This window comes from Argiope bruennichi, chromosome 1 (genome assembly GCF_947563725.1).
Source record: "Argiope bruennichi chromosome 1, qqArgBrue1.1, whole genome shotgun sequence".
Classification (NCBI taxonomy): domain Eukaryota; kingdom Metazoa; phylum Arthropoda; class Arachnida; order Araneae; family Araneidae; genus Argiope; species Argiope bruennichi.
This window is the reverse complement of record NC_079151.1, coordinates 18275978-18292738: the sequence shown is the minus strand read 5'-3', so window position 1 is coordinate 18292738 and position 16761 is coordinate 18275978. Positions and strand designations below refer to the sequence as shown.

General features: G+C 29.0%; 1 protein-coding gene across 1 annotated transcript in view; it reads left to right on the top strand.

Moving 5' to 3' along the window:
- LOC129962693 (proto-oncogene tyrosine-protein kinase receptor Ret-like) overlaps positions 1-15423 on the top strand; it is a 137410-nt gene extending 121987 nt beyond the window's left edge. The window contains exons 16-19 of the mRNA XM_056076618.1: positions 126-222; positions 5626-5725; positions 8200-8266; positions 15266-15423. Of these exons, the coding sequence (XP_055932593.1) occupies positions 126-222; positions 5626-5725; positions 8200-8266; positions 15266-15423 (422 nt within the window). The remainder of the gene's footprint in view (positions 1-125; positions 223-5625; positions 5726-8199; positions 8267-15265) is intronic.
- The last annotated feature ends 1338 nt before the right edge of the window (positions 15424-16761 follow it).

Below are 16761 nucleotides of genomic sequence, written 5' to 3'. Positions count from 1 at the left end.
TTATTATTAATAATAAGCTATTATTTTTCGTTAACAGAATAATTTTTTTGAATTAATGCATGACCAAAAAATGAGAAGAATCGATATGAAGTTTAAAAGTTTTTTTTTCTTCTCATTTACGATAGGAGCAACACCGTATCCTGGTATCACACCCCAACGACTCTACAATCTTCTCAAGGCTGGGTACAGAATGACGAAACCAGAAACCTGCTCCGATGATTTGTAAGTAGATCATTAAGTACTGTCGAATATGGAAAGTTCGCGATGGTATTTGTTTGAATAATTTTGGTATCTTTTTTTTTCGGACAATATCGCACGTATAGAACTTTTTACTTTAAAAAATATTTAAGGAAGTAAATAACTGTTTTTTTTTTAATCTGAATAGGCGATGAGAGGGAAAGAAAGAAGAAATGCATAGTGTGTCATTAAATATTTTAAAAAAAATAGATCTGTAGCATTAAATAAAAGCGAGAAATTACTGTTTTTTAATGAAAGAAAATTTCTTGAGCTTTAGTGTAATTGCTACGACGATCCAATATTTACTCAAATGGTGTTCAGCTTCAGTTTTTAGAATGCTCTTTATGGAAATGCTCTTTAATATTTTTTTAGATGGGGAGGAGTATCAACAAACTATAACCTTTTATCTAAAATCATGAAAACACTGTATTTTATAAAAGGATCGACTTCAAGAAATTTAGATCCTTCTCGGCGAATGAACAATCTCCTTTGCAATGGGCACATCGCATTGGAATTTTATTCAATAATTCATAATATTATACTTTGTATTGTACTTTGATGCAGAAAAAAATCATAGCTGTAATTTTATTAGGTTTATTAATTAGGTTCGCTATCCCGATAGAATAATACTTCTTCATGAATATCGGACCGAATAAGGGGAGGGGTGTGTGGAAGTTGTAACACCGGTTTATCACTTTGAAATAAAAGACTATTAATCTGAGAGGAAATACTGTATTAAAAAACTTATTATATTAAAACAATAAGATGGCCTATACAATGAGTTTTATTAACGTTATGTTGTTTTAAATATGGTAGGAGTACATTTTAAGAAGGAGTTGGGAGTTTATTTAGGGAAAAAAATATGTTTTTCAGTTTGACTGAAATTTTTGAAATTCCACTTAAAAATATGTTACACAGAAGGAAATACCTGACAAAAATTTCAAATCCATATCTGCATTAATTTTCAAAGAATTAAACTTTATTGAAAGAAAAAAAAGTCGTCGAACATTGTTTCTAAGTACTTTTCAATCTATCCAGATACAAAGATTAAAAAAAGAATGTTGTTCTAAGATTGAAAATATATAGCAATGTTCGAGTTTCAGAAAAAAAAAGTTATTAAAATTTAATTTCAATTTAATATTCTTGATTTTGAACGCATTTCCGAATACAGTTACTTTTGTGAGCACTATTTAACCCATTAACTACCATTACCTGTAAGCTGTCATATATAGGCACAAAAATCGTATAACAGTATAGTTATATTCAAATTATGTATTATTTTGAAAATATTTGATAATTTTTAAAAAGGATGTTATTATGAAATGATCAATAAAAAACAAAGGACTGAGTGATTAACAGATCGTCACTATAACCTTTAAATTACATTTTTTGTACAAACTATAATATAAAAACCAAACCAGAAACATAATGCTTCAAATATGGCAATTCACATTTCGAATGTTTTCGCTTGTGGTAAAGAAAAGAAGCACAGAATACACATTTTTTGCTACACACTATAGAATATATACAATGAAATTAAATTATCAAGCGTACCAAATATATTTTTGGCGCCAAGTGGTGAACGTAAGATTCCAAAATCCTGAAATGGTGATCATGTCAACTATTGGGTTTAATATTTTTCTAGATTGAATGGCCCCATAATAAGATATTTTTCTGTGCGAAAATTTAATTTTCATTCCTTTTTTGAAAATCGATCAGTATAATACCACCTGAAATTGAAGAATAATGCTTTCGAAATATGATTATTTTCTGTCCACGAATCAGATGTATCGAAAAATATTTTTCCGACTGCCCAATTGTTTTTTTTAGAAATATTATTATTAATGATCTGAAATTTTTACTATGCATTTTCTTTTGTATAATAATTCTTATGTGCAATTATACAAATTTCGTTCAAATTAAAAGTAGTGTAGGATATTAAATGTAGATTACTAAATGGACTGTATGCATTACTTTTTCTATAAAGTTTCGACGAGTGCTGGTTCGTTTTTTAAGTGATGAAACTAATTTGTAATCAACAATATTTAATTAAGACTTCAATACTATTCGTGACTGAACGCTCACCATAGAACGCCAACCACAAAACGAGACGAACAAGAATCATAAAGAACAAATATCAGAATCACACAGAAGAATTGTTGCCACAATTGGCGCACTATCATCTGAGATGGCGATATTAACAATATTTTTGCTTGCTATTTAACAAGTATTTTTGTTTTCAAATATATTCTTGTGTTAAATTTACTCACGTCCTAAGCTGTCCACAATAATTCATTGTGTAGGTGTTTTTAATATCTATAAATTATTTTATTTCATTACAGATTAACAATCTTTTATTTAAACACGCAAAGCTGCTATTAGATATTTCTGCCCTTATCCAGGAACAAATAAATTGTCTTTGGATGACTAATTTAATCATTTAATAAAATTTCTGCTATGTGTATTGATACCTTTCAAGACAAGCTAGAAAGTTGAACAAATTTAATATAGACCTGTTTCTTTTCAATACAGGATGGTTCGATTCTTTCTTTGGTGAAGTTCGAAAACTCTTCCATCATTCTCATTGACCCACACAAGTTTTTTTTTTTTTTTTACAGAATAAATCAATCACTTTGTCAATAATCTCAGATGTCAGATAAATTCGGTCTTCCGATATTTTAACGTATCTTTTCTTTACCAAAAAAATTTGTGTGACAGAAAAACATTTGATTACTTTAAAGAAACAAACTCAATATATACTTATTTTATTTATTTATACATTTCCAAGACATTTTTAACGACGTTTTGATCTTTTAAACCGTTGCTCCGCCCAAATAATTCAAAATGATAAAAATTTACTTTTCTAAATGAACGTCTGCTGTGCCATTTTAATTATACAAATGTATTTCACTTTTCGGTGTACAATAGAAGAAGGTTCAGGTCCATTGCATGCATGCATACATTAATGACGCCAATACAAGTTAAAATATAATCTTAGTCTTAAAAATTCTTTGATACACTCACTTTACATACATATTGTTATAAATTTGTAATGTTGTTTCCCAGCACGGTTAGCTCAATCCCTGGAAAGACTGTTTTACGATAAGCTCTGATAGATGCTGATCGAAAACCGTATCAATGATCTCAGAGGTTGGCGACGGCTGGATATTGGAATCTTCCAGAATTTTGGCGATAGCGCCAGTAGGAACCAAGATATGCCTGATTATTCTAAGAACTATAAAAGGCTAACAGTCTAAGCCGAAGACAGTAGTGTACCGAATCGTCGAGAGGTCGCATAGCGAATCAACGGCGAATAGTTGTATCAATCCAACGGAAAGCAAGCATTGTATGGAGCTAAAGCGTTTGGTGAATTGAGCTGGGTGCCGAATCTAAGTGTTTATTCTAGAAGCAGCATCAAGTCGTGTGAGGAGTAGCCAGTCGTGTAGTAATGTGTCGGCAGTTGGATACAACAAAAGCTAGAAGACGGTGGAGATTTGCAAGCGTTTGGAGCGATCGTAGAGAGTAGCTACATCTATTTCCACCTCCTGCTGAATTCTGTCCGACCGCTTTGTGTGCTATGGTTGTTATTACCACCGATTACTATTTGTGGGTTATTAATTGTTATAGTGTGCTGCTGTGTGTTGCCTGTGCTCGTCTCAGCTGTATACTTCTTGTATGTGATTCGTGTTTAATAAAAGTCGTCATCCTTTATTAAAGGACTGTTTCTTCATGCACTAATAAATCGAAAGAATCTCGAATTCATAAACAATATCATCTACGACTGTTATACTCCAAAACTTTTCCCTCTGGGATGGGATGTATATTCTAATTATTGGCCAACAGCTAATTTTTATATTTTTAGGGGCATACTAACATTTTCAGTAGGAAAAAATGTCCTAAATGGTGTAATTTTATATGTTTGTTATTCTTGTCAAATATAGACTACAAATGAACTTATGAAGTTTACATTTTTCTTTCTCCTCGTTAGGCATATTTAGTAAAATATTCTTGATAATTAACATTCACAAGACAAACCCTTCTCTTTTGAGGCCAAAACTAACCGAGTTATGAAGCTCTGAATTTATTCTCATAGAATGGTCAATAGCTGTCATGAATAGACGCCGTGAGTTCATCGTCACACATAGAAAGTTCGCCAGCATGAACTGGTGGTTCTTCTCCAAAGCAACCAGTTGAATGTTTTAACATCCTTTAAAACATTCTAAGCTTTATACTTGATTGAAAGTTTTATTTCAATCAACTGGTAGAAACGTTTCTAAAGTTAACAAATTCTATTTTCAGATGCTTTAACCTCCTGCCAGGGATTAATCGCCAAATAATTCGCCAAGAATGCCATAATAGATTCAGTAAAAATTCTAAATTCACAACAAAGATTATTATTAGTTGTTGTTGTTGCTTATCCCCTGGATTGAACACCAATTCAAACCAAGACAAGAGATCGGGGGGAAAGAGTTGCAGTAGCTTCTGAGGGTAAAGACCCCTGAGCAACCGAGTGCAGAAGTCCGATTTTGCTCATAGGAAAATGACACTCGCACACTCGTTCGCACAACCCCTTTTTACAGGGCAGGGGTTCTTTCACACATCTCACAGCTAGAACACACGGTAAAGAACAATCATGCCCGAACCCTGGACGCCCAGATCACGGGTAAGACGCGCTACCACTATGCCAGAACGCCGGCTTATTATTTAATAACTATTATTTGCGAATGCCATTCAAGACGTTTTCTTTGATAAAATCTTTATAAAAGAGCATGAGAGAGCTTTGGTGAGATCGTTTTAATGATTTGCAACAAAACTCTTTATTTTTATCAGAAAAACGAATTAACTTCAAAGTTTTGTAGTGATGCAAATACGATATTTTCCTCTTCAAATGATTGATGTCATGCGCTATAAAGTTTTGTTTTTAATAAATATTATTAGCATATGAAACAAGTATCATGTTTTCGTACCGTGCTTGGATAACCTTGATGTAAAGCATTTCCTGATTTTATATTGTTTAGTTTATAAGCTGTTGAACCATTTACATGAATTGAAAGAACGCTTCATCCATTAATAGTTTTATACCATTTATTTTAAATCTACCCAGTTTTTAAGGCATTATAAAATTATATGCTTTAATGTAATTAAAATTTTTGCCAAGTTTATTTTCCCAAAAAAATGTATTAATAGTACCATTTCTTTCATATGATTTTACAACTCAATTAGTTTTTAAAATTTCAAAGCTACTTCTACTAAAATTAAAGCTACCATTTTCTGCTTTATTTTTAGTAATTTCTGATTTCTAATAAATAACTAGTTAAATATGTGAGTTTTTATACAAAAGATTCAACTTTTTATAATATTTTTTAAAAATTACTGATTTCTTTTTAGGTATTATCTCATGAGACAGTGTTGGAGAGCTTATCCTCGCGAAAGACCCTCCTTCAAGGAACTCGTTCTCAAACTGGATTTGATGCTTCAAGACACTGTGGTAAAATTATCTGTTTTCTTAATAGATTTTTATTAGATTCTAATTCATTTGTATGTTATTCTAAAAATTATTTTGGTTTTAATCGTGATCTTCCGCTTCATTTATTTTACAAAAGTGATGTAAAGCATTTTCTTTTAGCATTCAAATAAATTAAATGTTTGATCTGTCAAACTTATTGAAAACTATCGAAGGAATTGATGTCAAAAATTAGTTTGATCCTATATATTGCATAAGAGCTAATTTATATGAATAGAGTTATTTTCCAGTCTATAAAGTTAGTTGAGGGGAATTTAAAGGTCTTTTGGAAATTGATTTGTGTTTAAATTCATAGTTATATGTGATGTTATTAATATTTTTTGCAGTTTTTATAACCTGTATATAATTAAAAATTTGTTCCAGCATGCACTGCTAGAAAAATTATAAATTCATGAAATTTGCATTTTGTTTTAAACATAATGGTACTCAGAGTAATTTTGCCTTAATAAAAGAACGAGTCATTAGAAATACTTTATTTAATCTGATTCACCAATAAAGAACATACATTGCTAATGAGAAAAACAGAAACCTTACAATTTTAGCTTTGCCTAAAATGTAAGCAAAATTATAAACTTTAAGAAATAAAAAATTCTAAATTATGATTTTTTTTAAGCGAAATCATTTTAAAATTAAAAAATAATCAATGTTGTCATCGTTGACTATCATTTCCTGTATTTTATAAAAAGTATCAACAATTGTTATTGCAAATGAAAATTAATATTAATTACCTAAAATTTTATAAAATATGAATTCCGGATAAATGCATTTTATGATTAAAAAATCTAATCAATGTTGTCATAAGCTATTATCATTTTTATTTCTCATAAAAAGTGCCATTTAATAAAATACAAATTAAAAACAAAGCAAAATCTTTACTCACTGTTATGAATTTCAAGCGATATTTTTCGCCATTTTGTTTTTGCTGAGCTATTTCATCGTTTTTAATCTGAATTTGAAATGATTTGACCTTTTTACATGTACGTTATTTATTCTGTTAAGACCTTTTAAGCCGATTTTTAAGGCATTGAAATCATTTTAATGCACCGAGATACGATTCTTGCAGAACTGAAAATTGGTTTTAGTTGTCAGAAGTATTAAAAAACTCAAAACAAATTGCCATTCTAAAGAAATGTTCACAAGGGGGATTTTAGAAAAAAAAAATTCTAAAGGATAAAAATATGTGGGTGGGTTATCAATTGGAGATAAAAGAGATATCGAATACCAAATGCCGCGTTTTTTAATTGAACTTCTAACAACTCGTAAATTCTTTAAAGCTAAATATGAGCTTTCAAACTGTAAAACGAGTTCTTCAACAATCCCTGCCTTGAAATGGAAGAAAATGAAAGCCAAGTCAAAATTAGAACTCCAACAAAGGGACGTAAGACTTCAATATTTGCATCAGCACATCAAGAACAATAGAGTAGAGTTCATTAGTCTTGTTAAATGAAAAGAAAAATAATCTAAATAGCCCAGATGTTTCAAGTTGTTATTGACAAGATATCAACTATGATATGCAGGTGGCTATCAAAAAAATGGAATCGCCACACAAAAAATGCAAGAATTCTTATTAATAATGCGAAGGACCACCTTTGATGTGCAATACAGCTTGGATTCGCCTTGATATGAATCATGAATAGTGTTTAGAGGAATGTTGTGTTATTCTTCACGGAGAAGTTGTGGAAGTTTCGGGAAATATGCCAGTGAAGGATATCGATTCCGGATTGAATGCTCTAAAATAGAACATATTGGTGGACCACGTTGGAAGGTGGGCTCCTTGATAATATGAGCAGGCTTTTGTAGGAGTGACAAAGTAACTCAGGTCTTTCTTAATAAAGAGGAAAAAACACTAAAGATTTCCATTTCATGTTAAAAAGTAAACTATCTTATTCAAGTTGATGGCTTAGAGTAAAAAGCATTCCATCAAGCAAAAACCATCCATTTAAGGTAAAGTGCTGAAGAATGGTTTCAGCACTGGCATATCAAGGCTATGAGATGACCAGTTGGAGCAGTGATCTTATCTCCCAATAAAAAGTCTTTGAAATGCAATGGTTAGTACAGTTTGTCACGATATATTCCATCTGGAAAGCAGAAATTATATTAGAATGGCAACATTCTTAAAAATGGAACCAGATACTGCTGAAGCAGATGGAAAGACTTGTGATATTTTTGTCAGAAAAATGATTGACTGATTAACTTTTGAATGCTTGATTTATAATTTTGGTCAGATATCGAGTAATGTAAAGTCTTATAACTCACCAGTTTCGTATATTCTGTGCTTTTGTCGTTCAAGTCGAGCATCATGTGAATACTATAAAAACTCTTCCAGTTAATGGTTTTTATTTCATTAATATAATTTTTCATTCAATAAAGTTATGATTAGAATAGAGCGCAAATATGAATTAATTTTGGCTAAAGATGTATAACTCTTTAATTTTCAGGAATACATGGATTTCGTACCAAAAGGAGGAAGACGACGTTCTCGTAAACTTGTTCCACCTCCTAATGGTAAGAATAAATTTCAAAGAAATATTCGTAAAGCATATTAAGTATATTTAATGAATTAGTATACGTTTATTGTTTTTATTCAGTTATAAGTATTTCATATTTCTCTGAATTAGCATATATAGACAGAGATTTCATTAGAATTTGATTCATTTCAAAATGTATAACTTGTTTTTCTATCAATTTTTTTTTTATTAGGCTATTCAGTTTCAAAAAAAATTTATCAGAAACAAATTGTAGATCTACAGAATAGACTTTTAACCAGAAAATGTAAAACTTTTCAACAAACATTTTTTTTTCATATTTTTATCTCATTTAAATTATGTAGCAGATTTTATAAAAATCATTATATGTATAACTCATGTATTTTATTGGCAGATCCATAATAGAGGTTTCCATGTCCTCAAATATAATATTTCCTTGCGATATTTTTAGTTATGTTCTGAAAATAAGTGGCGGAAATCAATATTATTGAAACTATTAAACCTATTCCAATAATATACATAAAAGAAGCTTTTAATGTTTATAATTATGTTCGGGTTAATTTTTTGATAAATGGTTCAAAATAGTTATATAATTTTTCGTAAAAATGAGTGAAAAAACATCTATGAAACCAAAATATACCAGTTAAGTAACAATTTTTTTTTAAATGGAAAAAAGGCTTTTTTTGTTAAAAAGCATCAAAAATCCTTTAATTTAGAGGTTTATAAAATGATTTGCTCAAAATCTTGCTGGTAGCTTAATAAGCATATTTCCTAGTTCCTGAACTAAAAAATAAGCTGCATTTCTATCCACTCCTGAAATATTGGGGTTCAGTTGACAAACGACAATATTTTAATTTTTTTTTACATAGTGAAACATTAAAACAATTAGGGAAAATTTCTAAATGAATGGATTACTTATTCTCTAATGTAGGAATTGCAGAACATGTTGGGAAATTATTATACCAAATGTGAAAAAAAAATATTCATTGGGTTTTAATTTATGAGATTTTTGGTAAGAAAGTTGTACCAAACGACTAAAATTTGAGAAAATAGAATTTAAAAATTTAAAATAGCTTAAAACGTATTAAAATGTAAATATAATCATCAGTGTAACATCCCAAAAAGTGAACTTAAAAAACAAAATTCAAACAATTTTATAGAGTATATTCACACATTAAAATTTTTAATTTCATATTTTTCTAAAAAAAATAGATTTTTTAACGTATGCACTTACGTTAAAAGAAGCTACTCGTGGAAGGGTAACTAATAAATTTGGTCAATATTTGGGTAAAGATACTAGATTTCAAGCATAATTTCATCAAGTATTATGATAAAAAATAGTTTGTATGAAAACAACATATGTAACTTGGTTGATTCGGCGGCGAAATTGACATTGGCATTTACAAAAAAAAAAAATCATGAAAGAATAGTAACTTAAATAGTAAGTGTCGTTATACTTAAAACGGTGCAACTAATCTTGCCTATGTAAATGTTGCGCTTAGTGTTACAATTTGTTTCTTAATTAATGAAATTCTTTTAAATGTACCCAACACGAATATACATGTATAAAAATTTAATTAATGGAAATCTCTAACTTTTTTACATTAATGTCTTTGAAAAGAGATAAAAATTCTCCGGCAAGCCTATTATTGCTATTAGATTCAGATAAAAATTTTCAGAATGAGTTCAAATTTTTAAATCACTTAAAATGTATTACATTAAAAAACGTATTAATTCTATATTGATATGTATGGCTTTTCTTTAAATATGTTTATTTTTTATAGATGTTAATTTAAAGCAGACAATTAATTTATTTAATTTTCCCTCTCTTACATAATAATTTCCTTTTTTTTTTAGAATTATATTTGAAGTACAAATGAGAGAAAAAAAATTTTAATGTTTATAAAATTTACAAATGAAATTTTGTAAAGGTTAGTAACAAAATATAACAAACCTTTGAATACTATAAAATATAATACTATAGAATAATATAAAGATCAGATTATTTCCTAACAACACATTATATTTGCTTAAATGTTTTAGTTTTAAATCAGTAATGTGGAAATACTTTCTGTATTCAAACATAGAAAATCCAAGTAAGTAAGAAACTATGCCAAGTAAAAAATTGCCAAGAGAGTAATTAAACTATTTTTTTGATTTGCTACAAATTTCTTCATTTCACATTTCAAATATGTTGAAGGCATTCAAGGAATTTTATAGGATTGTTTAAATGCCTCTTCTAAAGTCATCTTCAAATTGAAAAACAATTCGAACATGCCTTAGTGTACTGAATTTCAAATACATGCCACTTTTGGTTACTTTCTAACATCTCCAAACTTACTCTCGAACTAAGTATAAAGTTTCTTTAGTTTATCATAAAAAAAGAGAAAATTCCTAAAGGTAGTTTCTGCATTGCTTTTATTCCAAACATCGCATGTTGTTGTGTATTCACAGAATTTAAAATAAGCATTTCCGAGCTGAAGTTTTTCTATCAGAGTAGCTGGGCGGCCGATTGATTTTGTTCAGAATTGACTGAATAGAGACATTTCATTCGAAGAGGAAGCGTCTAACTTTCCCCTTGAGTTCTCTAAATTCCCTTTAAACTCCATTTGGCTTGTTCTATATTTAGATTTTCTTAGAGCAAGGTTTTTTAAATAACATAATAAAAATATTTTGATTCTTTTTCTCTTACAAATTCTAAATGCATTCCAGCGTTTACATTTAACACTTATTTTTATCATTTGTTTGTTGGAGAGATTTATGAAATCAGACTTGTATTTCTTTGCATCAAAGATTTTGCTTCGATTTTATGAAAAAAAAAACCCTTATCATAAAGTTTTTTTAAATAAACTTTTAATAAATTTTGACCTGCATTTAACTTATTGAGATACAAACGCTGTTATGATTATATAATGATTCGTTAACTTTTTAAATGGAAAAATTTTAAAGATATTTTTTATTTTGTTCTTTCCTAAATTTTGAGTTTATTTATTGATGTATATAGAGAAAACTGAAATGCTTTTAGCCAAGTTAAAAATTAAAAATTATACATTATCTTGATCTTTGTTTCGGATAAAAACACTGTATATAAATGTTAAAAATCAGTATGATTTACCTATTATCATAAATAACTAGAAGCCGTTATCAATTCGTTGGTTTTCCAGGAAACTGATTATCTTTTTAACAAGTTATTGTGATACCTTCAATTTTACGTAAGAAAATGTGACAGATATAAAACCGTGTTATTTTAATGATTGTATATTTGTTGATTTTATTTACATAAGCCATCCTATGAAAGCTGAATTACAGACAAGGGACATAGTTCCTTTAAAAACGTAAATGTTTTGATAAACTGTTTCAAATTACAGATTGTCTTTTGTGGTAAAGTAATTTAACGTTTTAATTTCTTACTACCGAGCTGATTATTAACAGAAACTTTCTTCTATAACTTTCAATAATGAAAAGCAAATCACGTATTTTAATGTATTTTATAAAGAAATTGAAATGAGTTGAATTTGATTGTAATAACATAATCTAATGATGAAATCATGCTAAAAAATGGCAAAACGAAAGAAAAATTTTCTGAACTAAATCCATAGAATTATTTTTAAAAAAATTTAACGATGTAATATTAATATTTGAGTAATTTCATTTACATAAATATCGCTAAAAATGCTAAAATTATGCTTAATTTTTAATTCATTAAAATTTTAAAAAATCGCACTGAATAGACATTCGTATCTTCCAATGCTTGCCTACATTAACTACTCAAGATTCAACGATTTACACTGTAGATCTCTAACACGCCTTCTCATTTATTATTGTTAGAGATAATCCGGAATTATCCCTATTAACTTGTCAATGTGATTAACAATGATAACGAATTACAGTAATATCCAGTAAACCGATTATTTATCATAATCTAAATGCTAACCACGAAATTTTGAATTGATTGTTTTGAACTGGTAATATTTTGAAAAAAAATTCTAGATCAATCAGAAACAAAACATCTTCTCAGCTTTCGAAAATACTTCACTGCAATTTTGAATTTTAATTAAAGTTTTTCTACATGTTTGGCTTTGAAATTATAAAATACGAATTATTCTGTACTTAGAACATGCACGTTTAAAAATTAGTCACTACGAATAATCATAATTTCTCAAATATTCAAAGTTTTTATTTCAAATTTTAATGTTATGTTACGCTGAAAAATGGCCATCATTATGCTATATTGAATACTGTGTAAGTATTTGTATAATTTGATTAAAGATTTTGGGTAAGCAAAAATGTTTTAAAAATTCCGTTTTTTTTTTTTTTTTTTGTTTTTTTTTAAAGAAACCTTTTTTTATTTGCCTGAATATGCGTTCTAATTTTCCAAAATACACATATGTGTTGCGTCAGGGAACAAAAACATTGATGAAATTTGGAAATCATAATCAGCTTTCTGTGAAACTGAAATTCCAAATTCACTTCATTATTTTCTCTTTTTATTCTTGTTTGATTTCTTAAATGAACTCGTGTCCAAATCTTCAGTGTACTGTATAATGTGTGAATGTTGCCTGTTCATGACATGATCGAAATTCAAAATTAGTTCGTTCAACTTTCTGGAGAAATTTTTAAAAAATCGTGCAAATTTGAAAGTATTCAGATACATTGGATTTGGTACTGTATGTTAGTTAATATTTCAAAATTCAATTTTTCAATGAGTTAATATTCAAAATTTCAATTTTTAGCCAAAATATAAAAATATAAATAAAATCTTCATTGCTTCCAACAATGAAAGAAAACATGCTTTTAAATATTTGTAACTTTGAAATAATGTCACCTTTTTTAATAGTAATTTCCTTTCTTTTCGATGTTCTTCAATATTCCAGTACCAGACCTACTTAAAACTGAAAGCGTCAACATTTAAAAATAATTGTACCAAACTAAAATAGCACTGCTAATAAAAATTAATTATTCTTTTTCGATGATAGCACTACCACAGCAATATTTAAAATTTTCGCCTTAAAGTGTGTAAAAAGTTAAATCGGTGAACAAGTGAAAATTGGCAGTACTGCACATGATCATGAAAATAAAAATTCGATTCCTCGAATCATTGTTCCTGTTCGCTGAATAATGTACCAATAGTCAGCTGCTGAGGAATGAAAAAATTTTATAACTCAGTTTCTTTCTGATAACGAATTCAGCCAGTGTTATTTGCGGGGGGGGAGGGGGAGAAGGAGATTCCTGACGCTGTAAAAACTATCCATGTCAGTGTTAGAAGAAAATGATTTCATTAACTGAAAAAGCAGACAGTGCTGGAAAAGTTTTTCTTCGAAAAATAAGCAAAGCTTGGTGGTTAAAATGTATGAGAATACAGTAACAGAATATCAATTATTTAATCTTTTCGAATATACCTGATAATGCCCTTACTACAGTTAAAAAGAGAAAAAGACTATGACGCTATATTCGAGGACCCTACAAATTATACATGAAAATACTCGTCTTGACGTGTTCTATGCGAATCTGCAAATATTAGACGTTGTACATTTTGTGGAACACCCTGTATTATTAACATGCTAAACCCTAAGCCTAATTTAGAGTTTTTTCCGTCTAGCTCGCGATATCTAATTTCTTTGATATGCTGACAATCAGAAATCTATGTGAAATTGCAATAAGACTGCTTGTTGATGTTTTATAACCCACATATTAAAATTTATTGAGAGAATATAATTCTTTAAAGCATATCGTCAATCAATGATTAATGCATCCTAAACGAAAATTGCATTGTCAGTCCACAGTGAGTGAGTGATGTGTTCTGAACGAAAAGTCACTCACCAGTTCGAAAGGAAAGTTCAGTGTCAGTCACTGTTGACTGACATGGCAACTTAACGTTTTAAAATGATTTTTTTTTCAAAACCGTTTTTTTATATTTATTATTTATTATAATAGAAAAATGACAAAGATCGTTGCATGAAGAACCCAAACCGTTTGAATTGCGATTTGCACTAACTAAACATCGATTATTGATTTTTTGTCAATACTTTGGATTGAAGTTATATAGCATGCACTAATGTTTAAGAAGATAAAATATATTTGAATGAGAGAAAAATATCATCTCTCATCTTTTAGTACAGTTGTGCCAATATTCTATTTATAAAAAAAAATAGTTTTTTATCAATTTAAAAAAAATCGATTGATCAATATCGAAACTTACGATGAAACCTTAGCTACAATAAATCGATATTCACAATGCAATCTGCTGACGTTAATTTCTTATTACTACGCTTATTCAGCACTTCGTCCTCATCGTAAACATTCTGGAAGTAAGCCTTCCAGTCCCCCCCCTCTTTTTTTTCTTTTTTTCTTTTTTTTGTTTGTTTACTTTTCACAAGTTTATAAAATTCCATAAAAACCCGAATGTATCATATTCTGAATTTCTGAATTCACACAAAATGGGGGAAAAGAAATTCTTTCTCTTTTATTAGAATAATGAAAATAAAACAAATTTTTAACATAAAATAATTTAAATAAAATTAGATTTAATTTTTCGAAAAAAACTTTGGAAGATATATTGCTTTTTCTGTGTCAATAGTTGATAAATTAAAATACAACATTCCATAACTGTTTTTTGTTTTCTATTTTGGGGAAGAGAAGAAGCATTTCTATTATAGAAATGATAAACTTTCTGTGAGGTTTCAAAATCTACATGAATATTTTTAAGTTATAAAGAGAATAAATTAATTTTTAAATAAATATTTGTTGTTTTTTAAGTTTTCATTTTATGTTGTTTTAAATAAACTCAAATATTTAATGTTGTTGAATGGCGTTCAATCTATTCAGAATTTTTCACTAATTTTTTTCCTCTAGTTATATCAGAGCAATAAGAATACTTCTACTTTATGAATTTTAATGTTATTAATTGAATTATGTTAAGGAAGTTAATTGGAATGTTAGAATTTTCCTCCATTAAGAATATCTATGTCTCGTTTTTACTTGTTACATGTAACTGATTATTAATTTATTCATTATTTAGGTCTTGTTCCAACCTTACAGTACACCAGTGTACTCATAGAAAATGAAGAAGAGGAATGCTTGGATTCGGAATCGAACGAGAACATTGGTCTTGACAGGCTTTTCAGTCAATCTCCAAGAATGCAAGCCGCCTATAACTTTCATGAATCTGTAGCATAATCAGAATTACTTGCTACGAAATGTGAGACATTATTTTAACTTTTATCCGTAAACGCACATGCACATATGTGTATTAGTTACAACAAAATGTTTTGGATGAATGTGCGTCAAAACTATCATCCTTTAGAAAGTGATCTCATTACATATCTGACAAATGAAGAGAATGAAACAATCATTTCGAATTTTTGCTTGAAACTGTGTTCTTTGTTGTGGTTGCAATTTCGTGCATGAAAAACATTTCAACCATATCTTGTTATTGCGATTATTTGTTTTATTTAAAGTTCCTGGAAGTAATTGATTATTAGTCTCTAATTTTTATTTGAAAAGATCATGCCTGCTTTCTTTAAAACTTTTTAACCCTTTCAAGACCGACGGGACATTTAAAAACATTTAAACCAATGAGAATTTTATCAAATCGGTCTCGAAAGGGATTAGTGCATGGCACATATCTAACATATGGGACTCACTTAGGAAATTCATCGTGGTTCTTTTTTGAAGCTCTCGTGATTAAGAGCCTCCATCGCCAAACAGGACGAATTTCGCCAATTTATGCTTGTTTACAATACTGTTGTGTCTTTTTATGCAACCCGAGAATCGGTTTGGTTACTTGTTTGGCAAGGATTCAACTGAAGAGAATTTGAGACAGAAATCGAATTACTTGAAATCACCTGGATTTGCAAGTATTACTCTTAGTGATTGATTTTGGTATCAAGAGAAATATATTTTTGGAGCATTTCTCTTTGAGAAAGGAATGGAACACTCAAAGAATGTTTGAAACTAGATGTAATTCTGTCGGTGCAATATTATCATACATTTTTCATTCTCGTCCGCCGCAATTTACATTATGTGAGTGTCATACTGTTGATTATTCTAGTCATATTTATTTTTGTGTTAGTTAGATATGAACTATAAGATGTATTAAAGAATATATTGGTGGTTACTTATGTCTTTAAACAATAACATTATCATCGAACGAAGAAAGCATTAGTTGGTCATATTTTTCTTATCTATGACATTGTGGCCATGAACTAACATCGGAAATTTATTTCACCCTCCCCCCTCCCTCATCCCCGCTGCAATAAAGAGAAGAAAAAAATAGGGACAATCTCAATCCATAGTAAAGAATGAAAAAGATACTTTCAAAAGAGTCAATTATTACTGATATAATAGAAAATGATGTCATTATTGAAAAAATATGTAATGTAATTGTTATAAAATATTTTTCAAATAATGGCACATTAAAATTGAGAATGATTGATTGGAATTGAGATTGATTTAAAGAAAAGAAATTCATTTGCCTTATTAGGTAAAATGATTTCAGATTTTGATGTGATTAAT